We start from the raw sequence: 14,131 nt of genomic DNA, 5'->3' as shown, positions 1-14,131 counted from the left end.
ATTAGCAATGACTCGAAAATAGTACAGCCACAAAATTCTCATTTCCTGGTTGTATTCTTCTCAGGTTTTTGCCTGCCATATGAGTTTTGTTATACTTACAGACACCATTCAAACTGTTTTAGAAAATTCAGAGTGTTTTCTATCCAAATCTGTTAATAATATGCATATCCTAGCTTGAGTTGGTGTAGGAGGCAGTTAAAAATGGGCACATATTTTTTTCAAAATTCTCAATACTGCCCCCTAGCCCGTAGAGGTTAACAAGTCACATAATAAGTTGCATGGACTCCGTGTGCAATAATAGTGTTTAACAATTATCTGTAAGGTCCCTCAGTAGAGCAGTGAATTTCAAACACAGATTCAACAACAAAGACCAGGGAGGTTTGACAATGCCTTGCAAAAAAAGGGTTACCCATTGGTAGATATATATATTTTTTTAAAGCAGACATTGAATATCCCTTTGAGCACGGTGAAGTTATTAATTACACTTTGGATGGTGTGTCAATACAACCAGTCACTACAGAGATACAGGCATCCTTCCTAATTCAGTTGAGGCCAAAACAGTTAGAGTTTAATTAGGGGTGGTAGGAGAAAACTGAGGATAGATCAACAGCATTGCAGTTACTCCACAAAACTAACCTATTTGACAGTAAAAAAAAAAGGAAGCCTGTACAGAATAAAAATATTCCAATACATGCATCCTGTTTGCAACAAGGCACTAAAGTAATAATGCAAAAAATGTGGCAAAGCAATTAACATCTTGTGTTCAGAGAAAAAGTTATGTTTAGGGCAAATCCAATACAACACATTACTGTGTACCACTCTCCATATTTTCAAGCATAGTGCTGGTTGCATCATGTTATGGGTATGCTTGTAATGGTTAAGGACTGGGTGTTTTTCAGGATAAAAAAAATGTAATGGAGCTAAGCACAGGCAAAATCCTAGAGGAAAACCTGGTTCAGTGTGCTTTCCACCAGGCACTGAGAGATGAATTCACCTTCAACAGGACAATAACCTAAAACACAAGGCCAAATCTACACTGGCTTTACTTACCAACACAGTGAATATTCCTGAGTGGCCGTGTTACAGTTGACTTAAATCTGCTTTAAAAGCTATGGCAACAACTGAAAATAGTAGTCTAGCAATGACCAACAACCAATTTGAGAGAGCTTGAAGAAACTTGAAAATAATAAATGGGCAAATGTTGCACAATCCAGGTATGGAAAGCTCTTGCACTTACCCAGAAAGAGCATTCTACAAAGGTGCTTTTACAAAGTATTGACGCAGGGTTGTGAATACTTATGTAAATTAGATATTTCTGTATTTAAATTTTCAACACATTTTCAAAAAAATCTAAACATGTTTTCACTGTCATTCTAGGGCATTGTGTGTAGATGGGTGAAAGAAGAACACATATTTAATCCATTTAGAATTAAGGCTGTAACAACAAAATGTGGAATAAGTCAAGGGGTATGAATATTTTCTGAAGGCACTGTATATTAATGTGGACTTTTTGCCCTTTTCTGGGTTGCTTGTTTGTTTTTAGTGCTTTACTGGCATAGAGGTAGGCATGATATTGTGTGATATTTACAGTACATTTGAGCTGATCGTGCAGGGTGAACTGCTTACAGAGGGCTTCCTACTAGGGCAAACTGTCTCAGTGCTAACAGCATAATTCGGGTTTTATAGGCACAGGGTTACTGCTGACAATAGCGATCAGATTGACAGAAATATTCAGGGGAGTTAGAGGAACATCCATTTGGTTACTTACACCGACCGTACTACGGTTTCTACGGGACTTGCAATGTCCTCTGTTGCTGATTATGACAGGTAGGATTGGAGCACAAATAGACCCAGGCCGTCAGGCTCTAAAACCGTTCGCAATGTTGCTAGAGATAATCCTGGAACCCCTGTGGTTAGGGTGAATCCTGTCTTGTTTAAGAGACAGCCTATTAGAGGTCAAATTAATCCTTAATGCAATGTTTATGGGCCACGATTAACAAGCTTCCAAAACTTCCCCACTGGAACGGCCGTCTGGGGAACGTAGTGTGGCTCCCCGCCAGTGGAATGCAGCCTACTTCTCTAAAGAACTAAAATTCCCAGCATGCCCTGGGGCACCACCAGTGAACTGGGTAGATGATTCTCAGGTGACAGCCAATCCAGGGGATTAGGATAATTATTCCCACATTCTGCAGGCAAATGGCCCTGTTTATCCACCTAATAAAACCTGCACTATAAACCCAGAGAGCTGACACACCTCAAGGTCTCACCTCTCACACATTAAACAGGTAAACAAATAACATTTTATTTGTCACGTGCGCCGAATACAACAGGTCTACAGCTGTCATATTCGGCGCATCTTAACTGCATTGTTGGTTAAGAAAGTATTTACTAAAATAAACTGAAGTTTAATTTTTTATTTACATTTTTTATAAATAATAATTAGAGTAACAATAAAATAACAGTAGCGAGGCTATATACAGGGGGTACCATTACAGAGTCAAATGTGCGGGGGCACCGGTGTTTAGTCCCATGGTCCTTAGCTTAGTGATGAGGTTTGAGGGCACTATGGTGTTGAACGCTGAGCTGTAGTCAATGAATAGCATTCTCACATAAGTGTTCCTTTTGTCAAGGTGGGAAAGGGCAGTGTGGAGTGCAATAGAGATTGCATCATCTGTGGATCTGTTGGGGCGGTATGCAAATTAGAGTGGGTCTAGGGTTTCTGGGATAATGGTGTTGATGTGAGCCATGACCAGCCTTTCAAAGCACTTCATGGCTACAGACGTGAGTGCCACTGGTCGGTAGTCATTTAGGCAGGTTACCTTGGTGATCTTGGGCACAGGGACTGCTTGAAACATGTTGATATTACAGACCTAGTCAGGGACAGGTTGAAAATGTCAGTGAAGACACTTGACAGTATGTCAGCGCATACTCGGAGTACACATCCTGGTATTCTGTCTGGCCCTGCGGCCTTGTGAGTGTTGACCTGTTTAAAGGTCTTACTCACATTGGCTAAGGAGAGAGTGATCACACAGTCGTCCGGAACAGCTGATGCCAAAGTACTTCTAACGTTTGTGTGTCTTTAGATATTGTTTAGAATAAAACAGGGTCTGTAAAGCACAGTAAATGCTTAGTTACACCCTGGGGCTATATAGTAAACAACAACAAACTTCATAGTGTGAAAATATATATAAAAGACAGGAAAGTCATGTTTTTGACTACACTGGGCCCTTCAAGTATTGTTAAATTAATGCAAGAAAACGGGTCCACTGTACAGGCTACCTGTGCATTTATACGTTTTGAGTATTGGGCGAAAAGTTTTTAAAATGTACCACTTACACCTGAAATTGGCACCAAAGAGATAGATTAAAAAAAATGTATTACATACATCTCTGCTGTAAAATGTGTTAGAGAAAGAGTTCTCTTCAAACAGGTGAGACCATTTTTAATTATATAATCCTGTCGGAATTCTATAATATTTTAGTGTAGAGAAACGTAAGTAATATTTACAACTTTTTAAATCGTTTTGGTGCAGATTTCATGTGTAAGAGATGGGAATAATACTGTGAAATTGTGAAAATTATGATAATGCCTTTTAGTGTAAGAGCCATTTGAAAAGACCGCCTGCAATTTCAGCCCGCTTTTGCAGGATGGAGTTTTGGCCTGCCTGGTGTCATCACCAAATTAGTTAGACTAATAACAAAGAGATCCAAACCGCTCTGCCAATAACAGCTAAGCCCCCCTCCCACACACACACTCAGACTACTCCCAGTCCTAGCAAAATTTGTGATTGACAAAATTGCTCTTTGCTAAGAAGTTATGTTGATTTTTTTTAAACCATTTTAATTGAAAACAAATCACATTAAGGTCATTAATTGTTACCTAGAAATTATTTGATATTTAGATAAAAATGGCTGCATTGGACATTTAAAACAAGTCTTCAAATGGACAGCCAAGTTTGGGATCCTTGGTGATATTTGAACAGTTTTCTGACTGACTGGTACTCACCGAACCATGCCTGCTGGTCTCCCTGCACCTCGATGGCCAGACCAAAGTCTGCCAACTTTACCGCTGCTCCCTTCAGCTTACTGGCTAGGAGCAGATTTTCAGGCTTGGAGTGGAGAGAGAGAGAGGGCGAGACAGGATTTCAACACTTCTTATACAGCAATATACATGGAAATGAACATGTCCGCGATAATATATTATACAGTAGGTGTATTCTGTCTATTTTTGGTGATATACACACTGGGTTGTAAAACCTAGACGGTAGTTCATCTCACCATTGAAAAATGGTATGATCCCCACTATACATACAAAAGTATGTGGACACCCCTTTTAATTATTGGATTCAGCTATTTCAGCCACACCTGTTGCTGACAGGTGTATAAAGTCGAGTACACAGCCATGCAATCGCCATAGACAAACATTGGCAGTAGAAGGGCCTTACTGAAGAGCTCAGTGACTTTCAACGTGGCACCGTCATAGGATGCCACCGTTCCAACAAGTCAGTTCATCAAATGTCTGCCCTGCTAGAGCTGCCCCGGTCAACAGTAAGTGCTGTTATTGTGAAGTGGAAACGTCTAGGAGCAACAATGTCTCAGCTGCGAAGTGATAGGCCACACAAGCTCACAAAATGGGACCACCGAGTGCTGAAGCACGTAAAAACCATCTGTTCTCGGTTGCAACACTCACTACCGAGTTCCAAACTGCCTCTGGAAGCAACGTCAGCACAAAAATATCTCGTTGGGAGCTTCATGAAATGGGTTTCCATGGCCAAGCAGCCGCACACAAGCCTAATATCATCATGCGCAATGCCAAAATGCCAAGCGTCAGCTGAAAGTGGTGTAAAGCTCGCGACCATTGGACTCCGGAGCAGTGGAAACGTGTTCTCTGGAGTGATGAATCATACTTCACCACCTGGCAGTTCGACGGACGAATCTGGGTTTGGCGGATGCCAGGAGAATGCTGCCTGCCCGAATGCATAGTGCCAACTGTAGTTTGGTGGAAGAGGAATAATGGTCTGGGGCTGTTTTTCATGGTTCGGGCTAGGCCCCTTAGTTCCAGTGAAGGGAAGTCTTAACACTACAACATGCAATGATATTCTAGATGATTCTGTGCTTCTGACTGTGGCAACAGTTTGGGGTATGACAATGCCCCCGTGCACCTACGAGGTCCATACAGAAATGGTTTGTCGAGATCGGTGTGGAAGAACTTGACTGGCCTGCACAGAGCCCTGACCTCAACCCATCAAACACCTTTGGGATGAATTGGAACGCCGACAGAGCCAGGCCTAACCGCCCAACATCAGTGCCTGACCTCACCAATGCTCGTGGCTGAATGGAAGAAAGTCCATACAACAATGTTCCAACATCTAGTGGAAAGCCTTCCCAGAAGAGTGGAGGCTGTTATAGCAGCAAAGGAGGGACCAACTCCATATTAATGCCCATGTTTTTGGAATGAGATGTTCAACGAGCAGGTGTCCACATACTTTTGGTCATGAAGTGCATGACCAAATTATATTTTGGCACATTACTATGGCAATCCCCTCTATAACCCATTCATAACTCCTCATCAGTACTGTGTAATAATGAACTCCATCGTGTCCCCTCCTGTGTCCCTGTGGGGCCATGCATATTCACCGTCACCAAGCTCCCTCTCTAGGGGAGCAGCTCTCTACGACTCAACGCTCTCACTCAACACACACTGGGGACAATATTACACCAGCTACATCAGTGTTGAGTAACAGGATTGACACTGATATGGACACAGCAAAGAGTGGACACAGCTTGATCTTCACAAAGATACATGAGAGTGTGTAATAAGCCACACGCCGTCAGGCTGGCGTCCAGCCCAAGGGGCGGGGCTACAAGGTCTGAGGTCGACAGTGACTCATGCATAGTCCCCGTCGGAACAGGAAGGGGAGGGGCTTAGAGAACAGGTTACCCTGGGTTCTGGGTTGAGGAATAACGCATTTGCTGACATTTTCAAAGCGGCTTCTAGGAGTCTAAATTGGAAATAATTCCGGAGAGATAGACTTAATGTAATAAACAGGAGATGTGAGTAGAAGCTGTTTCAGCTACTTTTTGGAGCGAAGCTGCTTTGCTTGTGGGGCAAATACATTAGTTACAGTACCTCAAGAAAAGTATGTCAGTGGACTAGCAACTTCTATGGCCTAGATCAGTGGTCACCAAACTTTTCTGAGTCAAGATCACTTTGAGTCAAAATGCAAGACGAGATCTAACGCTTAGATTTTTTGGGGGGGGGAAACTTCAAACGTAAGCCTACGCGACATTAACCAATTAAAAACAGTTCTGTAGCAGAGGTTTGTGCAGTAGGCTATAGGAACAATACATTATCACTGCATATTGGCTATGCTTGAATTACTAGTTAGGCACAGCTGAGTGAGCATAATAATTGGCTTTAGTTTATTTTACTGGACTGATGGCCTGCATCTGACGGTCAGTCTGAGGAGTGGGAGGGAGCGGCGGTGAGGCTGCCTCTCACCCGACTCACCGTCCCTCCCCTCTCGCTACCACCACTAAAAAAAAAGGGGACACAGTGTTCCAGATGATGGCGAATCTCAAGTCGCACTGCATGAATTCTGCCTCATGCACCAACTCATGTTGTTACGCCTATGACTAGAGAAAGTGAAATGAAATATTCCTCGATATTAAGAGAAACAAGCCGCTAACAATAACAACGTATGATTATCGGAACACTTTGCTATACTCCTTCATTGCAGCTGCAGTGCTGGTTGTAGCGTGAGTGGAAGTGGGGAGAATGCACATTTTATGGCTTATAATAATGTTGGAACTAAGTGTTGGACATTACTGAATAACTTAAACATGAACTTACTCAAAAACAGCAGCTCTTTGCTGTATTCGTTGAGTCTCTCTCTAGTCGTGGTTTTAAAAGTTTTGAAATCTCACAGTATCAACTTTGCTGTGAGTTCGAGGTTTATTTTTACAGTCTGGAAACTGTGCAGCCAGCGTTAGGCCTATAGGTGCACTTGATTCTCTGAGCCTGCCGGATAGTTCTACCTTCAGCCACGTGAAATGGTTGAAAATGGGAACACTGCCTTCCCGGCGCAGTGTACCTACCGCCAACAGTGCGAAACAAATCAAAAAATCGGAACGCAAGGCTTTAATGTCGTTTTTTGTTACAGAAACGTTTGGTAATCGACTAGGAATGCCTTGGATATCAACCAGTTGATAGCGATCAACCGGTTGGTGACCACTGGCCTAGATATTGCATATGGTGTGAAAAAAATCTAAAGGAATCAATTCCTCAACATCATATATAGCATCGAATCAAACAGGGTAAATTCATGATCATTCATTGGTGCAGTTAGTAGAGCATTTGTGAGTTGTGATTCGTGCAGATCAGAGGGCGAGGACAGGGCTCACATGCTACGGTGGGGGCGGTAAGTGCAGTCAACAGTGCCATGCAGTCATTGCAAACGCCCCTACTAACCCAGCCTCCCTTCCCCACCCAAAAAAAATCATGTAACCTGTGCGATGTGACTGGAAGGGGCCAGTTAAAAATTTAAAAAATCTCAGTCTCATAACATCCTTACAGCATCAACCATATAGACCAGGGGTACCCTACGAGGTCCAGAGCCTGCTGGTTTTCTGTTCTATCTGATAATTAATTGCACCCACCTGGTGTCCCAGGTCTAAAGCAGTCCCTGATTAGAGGTGAGCAATGAAAAAAAGGCAGTGGAACTGGCTTCGAGGTCCAGAGTTGAGTTTAAGGGCTATAGAGTCTTCCTTATAACACATCGTCCCTAAAGAGCTTTATATAATGTGCTTCATAACCAAATAGCTATTACGGAAGACTCAATATGACTAACAATCCCTAAATAGGCTGATCGATACGTTGTAATCTAATCTGAAAGCACATATGAGAGCTATAGTCCCTAGCTAGTATAGCTTTCAGGACTGGGTAAATTAATTGTGGTGCGTGTGGATCCTATCTAGCTCACTGTGATCAGGATTTACGCCTGGTCTTCAGGGCTCCTGTGTAATGGGTCTAATTTAATTCAGGTCTCGTAGCCATAAAGATGTAATTATTACTAGCCTGGGTGGCCTTACTGTATCTACTGCAACCGGGAAAGATGCATTCGGCTTTCAGTCACACAACGCTGACAAATTCACCCGTCTACCCTCACGCATATCTCTCACTTACTATTCCTCAATCTCCTAGCTATATCGGTCTCAATCTCGACTTCAGGGATTTAAACCAGTGGCTTGGTATCTAAACCTAGAGGGAGTGGGGAATCTACGAGAGAGAGAGAGAGAGAGAGAGAGAGAGAGAGAGAGAGAGAAAGAGAAAGAGAGAGAGAAAGAGAACAGGGACAGCCCTGGTCTCTAATGCAGTCGTCCAGACCAGCATCATCCAGAGTGGCCTGATCTCCCGTGTGGCCAGACAGAGGAAGAGAGAGAAACAGCGTCAGTGATTAGAGCAGCTGGGAGGAAGAGGAGGAGGGGAGATTGGCCAGAGGGAATGAAGGAGGACAAGAGGGAAGAGTTCAGTTAAGGGTAAAAGGGAAAAAAAGAACAGAAGCAAAAGAAAGAGGATGAGGCATGAAAAAGGGGATGGACAGATGAGCAGGGATAATGAGACGGAGAGGAGGAGGTAGACCTTAACAGAGTGCCGTCAGCGTTGAGTCCCGACAGAAGTCAATGAGTCTTGAAGGAACAGCTTGAGAGGGATGTCTGGTCTGATGCAGTCAGTCTGTGTGTGGTCTGGTGGAAACAGTCTAGAGTGCCAACTGTTTAACTGTGTCCAACTAAATGTACAATGGTACCGTTCAGTACAATTACAGTGTCAAAATGACTATGTGTGTGAGTGTGTGCAGGTGTGTGTGTCAATATGGGTCCTCCCCCAACACACACGTAGGTCACACCAGTGTGAAGAGATGGCCTTTCATCGGCCTCTTTCATGCTTTGTTTTGTTCATATTTTTTTATATTTTTTTCCTATTCCGCCGTTCCCCATGGTAACAAGCTGGTAGCAGCCAATCAGAGCACTGACTGAGAGGGCCTCGGCGAATGCAAACGTAGGGTGATTATTTCAGGAGTGAAATTGTGCTCCTGGCTGCACCTGGCTCATTTGATTAGCAAATTTGAGTTCTGAAACTTGCCATGACGGCAATGACGGGGGGGGGGGGGGATTGGAGAAGGGGTGTAATAAGAAGGTCGTTCCATGAAATGTGTGACTTTTGAAATTGTGCACCAATATAGATTTAAAAAAAAATATATAAACCACAAAGAATTCAATAAATTAGATTTTTTATATGAATAAAGACTTGCTAAAGAAAATAAAATCTGCATTTTGACATGTCCCTCTGTGTACCCTCTGACTTCCAGGAAGATTTTAACCCGCTTTACCCCAACATTTTCCAAATTTTCACCATCATTGTAAAGCCCTAGTTATTTTGTTGCTTTGACAGTCATTTCTGAAGATGATTATTTATTTAATGTCATTAGTGATTCAAACCTGTCCCTCATTTTAAGGCCAACCCTGTTATGTGAACTGAACTCGTTTTAATATGATGAAACTACTATTCCTTTTAAAATATTTTCTTCAAAAGAATATCAAATAGTCAAATCATAGTGTAAAAGCAGGTGAGCTGGTTCTACTCTTTTTGGACATTTTCTGGTGTTTTGTGGCGGGAAACTGAGTGGGTTTGAGCATGACACGTCAACCCTGTTACCCATAGATAGACAGGCTAGAAATGTTTTAACATTTTCAGTTTTTTTGTGAAGATTGCATTCAATTGCATCTCCCTGTCACACACAACAAGCTTCCATACCTGATTTAAGTTAAAATCACAACCATGTTACTTTATTTGGCACCTAAATAAGCACTTAATAGTATTTTTGTAATTTAGCCTCAAGATGGGGAAACTTGTTGTTTTATTAAGTTGAACATTTGCTCTTTATGACAGAAAGGAAAGGCACTGAATTAGTCGAAAGACCCAACAATGGCAAGTCTCCAAATTCTACTTGGACAATGTGACAATTTCATCCTACTCATCGTGTTATTATTTTGTTTAACAAGCCTGATTTTATGCACCATTGAATTGGAGCGATCGCAGGTCCTATTTCCGTGCCTATTAACACCTCTGTCACTGTTCTGAAGACAAACACAGTGCGTCAGTGTAGGTGTGGACGTAAAAGGTCGACATGCCTTTCCAAAAGTCCCAAATAAGACTTCCTTTCTGTAATTACCATTTCATCAGCTTTTAACTGGCCGAGCAGTCACTAATGCAGTGGAAAAGTTCAAACTCAAAATTTGACCCTGTGCCTCCCATGTCTCAACTGAAAAAGACGTGTCAGAGACAGTCTATCAAAGTTCTTAACCCTCAAAGTCAAACGGATGAGTCTGAAAGTCAGTCAGGATGAGTGGGGTCTCCCTGCAACTAGAAGAGTTGGAGGGAGAGGAAGAAGAGGAAGGGCTGTGTTTGGCTTCCCAGCATCTCTACTCACCTTCAGGTCGCGGTGGACCACGCCCATCTGGTGGCAGTGGAGCACGGCCTCTAGGATCTGCTGAATGCAATGACTGCATGCAAACACCAGGGGGCGTGGGTTAGTGACAAGCTCACACTCACTGTGTGCCGTGCGTTCTCCTTGAGACTGGGGGGGGGGGGGGGGGGCGGCAGCAAGGGTGGTGGAGGTGGTGGTTGGGATGATGTTTAGGCCATTGATTTGTTAATATCCCCCCAACTACCACCCCTATAACACTAGTACACCAGTGTAGAGCCAATGTATTTACCCAATTGAATGTGACTGCTTTGACTATAAGGTGAAGGCAAGATTGTAGATATTCTGATAAGTGAATGCGGCATAAGTTAGACAAAAGTGTGTTCTGATTGGACCATTAAGAACAAGGACATATGGACATGACATCATCACCCACCACCCCCACCCACTGTCCCCCCGGGTCTCAAAACAGAAGTGGTGTTAGCTCCCCGCTGGCTGTGAGCTCGACCCTGGGGAGGGTGAGGAGGAGGGGGGTGGATGAATTGATCCTATTTATACCCCTATTAAACCAGAAGGGGCTTATCAAATACGCCCAGGACCCAGGCTCACAGCAGGCGTTCAGAGCAGAGAAACAAGGACCGGAGAGAGATGCTACATGCACATCGTCTTTGGGTTTACAGAGGAGGCCAAGGTGAGCTGTGTCACCCTCCCCCCCTCACCGCCCTGCCGCCCCCGCGTGGGCCACCTGACCTCAGCCACGAGTAGTGATTGGTGGAAGGGTGGAGGGGTCAGGGTGGCTGCTGGTAGGGGATTGGGTTTGGAAGAGAGGAAGAGGAAAGCGGCTTGTGGGGTTACAGGGTGAGGATGTTAATTGGTGGTGGATTTCTGGCGGACGGGTGGGCAGGCAGGCGAGCGGGCCGGCATGGTGCCAGCATAGCCTCTTTTGTGTACTAACCTTCATGTCCCTGTGAACTATACCACTTTGGTGACAATGATTTACACTTTCTAGAATCTGCTGTATGCATTGGCTGTGGAGGAGAGAGACAAGGCCAGAAGAAGCGAAGAGGAGAGAACACACGTCAGAAGAAAAAAAAAAAACACACACAAAAAAAGAAAACTGACGAAAACAAGAAAGGCCAACGAAACGATGCTATCAAAAATAAAAACTCAAGAGAGAGGCAGAGTAAAGTTCACATTATGTTCTACCACTTCATCTTTTGGAGAGTGATAACGCTATTTCGTCACAAGAATGCTAATTGACTTTCAATATCAGAATTGCCAAAAGGACCGAATCTTTTAACAGTCTTACTTTAAACTGAACATTACTTTTTGGAATGAGTAGAAACATCCATATTAAAATGATCGGATCTCAAACTCAGGTCTTTGTTTGTTAATGAAGTACGCTATACAGGAAGAAATAGATCTGCAGACGGCAGCCTCGTGACAGGAGAGCAACAGAAAAACTGAAGAAAAACAGATGACAGAAGATTATCTTCATAAGATACATTACAGACAACACACACAGATATAATACAGATATCATAAACACTATTACTAAATTACAGTAACAAAGAGAAGGAGGGTGCATGCAGTAACACACAAGTATAGATTGTGTGCACACACATAATGTGTTACGTAGAGGCAGTAACTAGTGTCATTTTTAAACTCTAATGATGAAAAATTCGCTAAGTCTATTGTGTACAACTAAGTGGACTAGAATGTGTGCTTTTTAGATCCACTGACGTGTGTTTGACTAGACCAGTAACATAGTTGCTGTTAAGTGAGTCTGTGTGACACTGACCTGGCGTCTGCTTCGCTGTAGTACTCTCTGGCAACGATGTCCTCAAACAGCTCCCCACCAGTCACCCTGGAAGAAAGGGGAATATGAGACGTGTCAATTCCATGCTAGAAGTTCGGAAAACAGTGGGAGAACCGGAGAACGAGGGCGCAATCAGCTATGCAAAGAGAAACAACATTTTTAGAGACACAAAAAGATTGTCACGATTTGGACAAAACAGCAAATACGCTTGTGCTTTCTGATCGTTAGAATACCATTAGACAGTCCTCCAATGGTGTTAGAATAAACATGTAGTTCACACATTAGATTGGAATGCATTCCTGTATATTCCAGTGAGCTAAATGTCCCAAACCGTAAGTGTTATTCCAGGGAACTGGGCAACACAGGAGATGGGAATGTTTCATGTAAACACTCTTGGCACTGGAACGTCACCAGACAGTTATTCCTGGATTGTGTTCAGAGTGCAACAAACCGCAGTCAAAACGTCCAATGGATTCTCGCAGTGCTTTCAGTTCGTTCCATTTAACGTCGCAGTAAAAAGTGGTTGTTCATTGGATGGATGCATTAAAATATAAAGGCAGGTGTATGTAATAGAATTATATATGTTTTACCTTTATTCACGGTCAATGTAATTTGCCTCATTTGTCTTATCGTTTGTTGTCATTCTTCTGGCCAGGTTTATTTGGGTAAAAGGAAAGAAAAGCTTTAATCCCCGCAATTCACTAATCTCAGCTGTCTAAGAGCGGCCCCTTTGTTTTTATAACAGCCCTTAGTCAAATTAAATGCAGCATTTTAAATAAATTGGGACTTGATTTCCCCTTCCAGCTGCCAAATTAAACACCGCCAAACTGCTGCCAATACACAAGGGAGTGATAGAGAGAGATGGAAAGATAGTGGAAGTAATGGGCAGAGCTGGATGGACTGTTCGAAAGAGCGAGGGAGAGTAGACGCAATGTTTTTCTTCTGGAGTGATATTGATGTGCGTCAACAAATGGTGAAATATGGATGTAACATGCAATGACGTAGCATATGAAGAAACACAGACATTGTTGCTGGGGAGAGAGCTATATAGAAGGAACGCTAATCAAATCACTCAGATCAAAAGGCCAGTGTTCAAACTAACTGTGACGCATCATAGGAGCCAGGCAAGCAGAACTCGAAACCAATACATACTTTACTGTGTCCCCTCTAAATACAGCCCTGAGTTTTTCCCTGTCCAGATGACCTCACCAAGGGAAAACTCCGGGGCATTAATTGGCTTGAACTAGGGCCCAGAGTTTCAGGAAAAACTCAGAGCCCTACTTATTGAACATAGGCCATCTCCAAAGAGGACCGAGACGGGGATTTCCAGCCCACTTTGACATCTGTGGAGCATAAGGTTAGTTTTGGCATGCTGCCGTTGGAAATAAACACACTTGATCAGCCAACGGATTAATCTTGTAATCCTTAAAGGAGGAGATAGGCGTTTAGTCTATTTAAAATACTCTGTGGGGCGGTGGCATATTTCAATTTCTCACTACATCAGAGTCTACGAGAAGATTAGACTGTTAAGAGTAACTTACAAGGCGATTATAATTTGACTAGAGGGTGAGAAAACAATGCAAAAAGAAAATAAACGACAACACCCTTTCCTAGTACACACACCCACACACAGTAAATACTAGTGGAAACAGAACTGTAAAATAAAGTGTTGTCTACTGGTAGGAATAAGTAAGGAGTGTTTAAGTTCAGGGAGAGACTCCTGTGGAGAGGAACATTAGGGGAAGAGCAGAGGGCTGAGCGTTCAGCCTTTAGCCCTCCTAAAAATAAGGACCATCCCCCCCGCAGTGTAGAGCAGGGACACAAACAGC

General features: G+C 43.1%; 1 protein-coding gene across 12 annotated transcripts in view; it reads right to left on the bottom strand.

Moving 5' to 3' along the window:
- Positions 1 to 14,131, bottom strand: part of LOC106577507 (calcium/calmodulin-dependent protein kinase type II delta chain) — a 131,489-nt gene that overhangs the window by 40,239 nt on the left and 77,119 nt on the right. For 6 of the 12 annotated variants that reach the window (XM_014155587.3, XM_045701306.2, XM_014155589.3 and 3 more), the window contains exons 5-7: positions 12,285 to 12,350; positions 10,490 to 10,562; positions 4,006 to 4,108 (exon numbers count right to left, since the gene is read on the bottom strand). In XM_014155587.3, the coding sequence (XP_014011062.1) occupies positions 4,006 to 4,108; positions 10,490 to 10,562; positions 12,285 to 12,350 (242 nt within the window). Of the gene's footprint in view, positions 1 to 4,005; positions 4,109 to 10,489; positions 10,563 to 11,438; positions 11,512 to 12,284; positions 12,351 to 14,131 lie in introns of all 12 variants that reach the window. The other 6 variants (XM_014155586.3, XM_014155591.3, XM_014155588.3 and 3 more) reach the window with 1 other exon arrangement.

Source organism: Salmo salar, chromosome 18, assembly GCF_965601325.2.
Source record: "Salmo salar chromosome 18, fSalSal1, whole genome shotgun sequence".
In the NCBI taxonomy this organism is placed as follows: Eukaryota; Metazoa; Chordata; class Actinopteri; order Salmoniformes; family Salmonidae; genus Salmo; species Salmo salar.
This window is presented reverse-complemented; position numbering and strand designations above follow the sequence as displayed.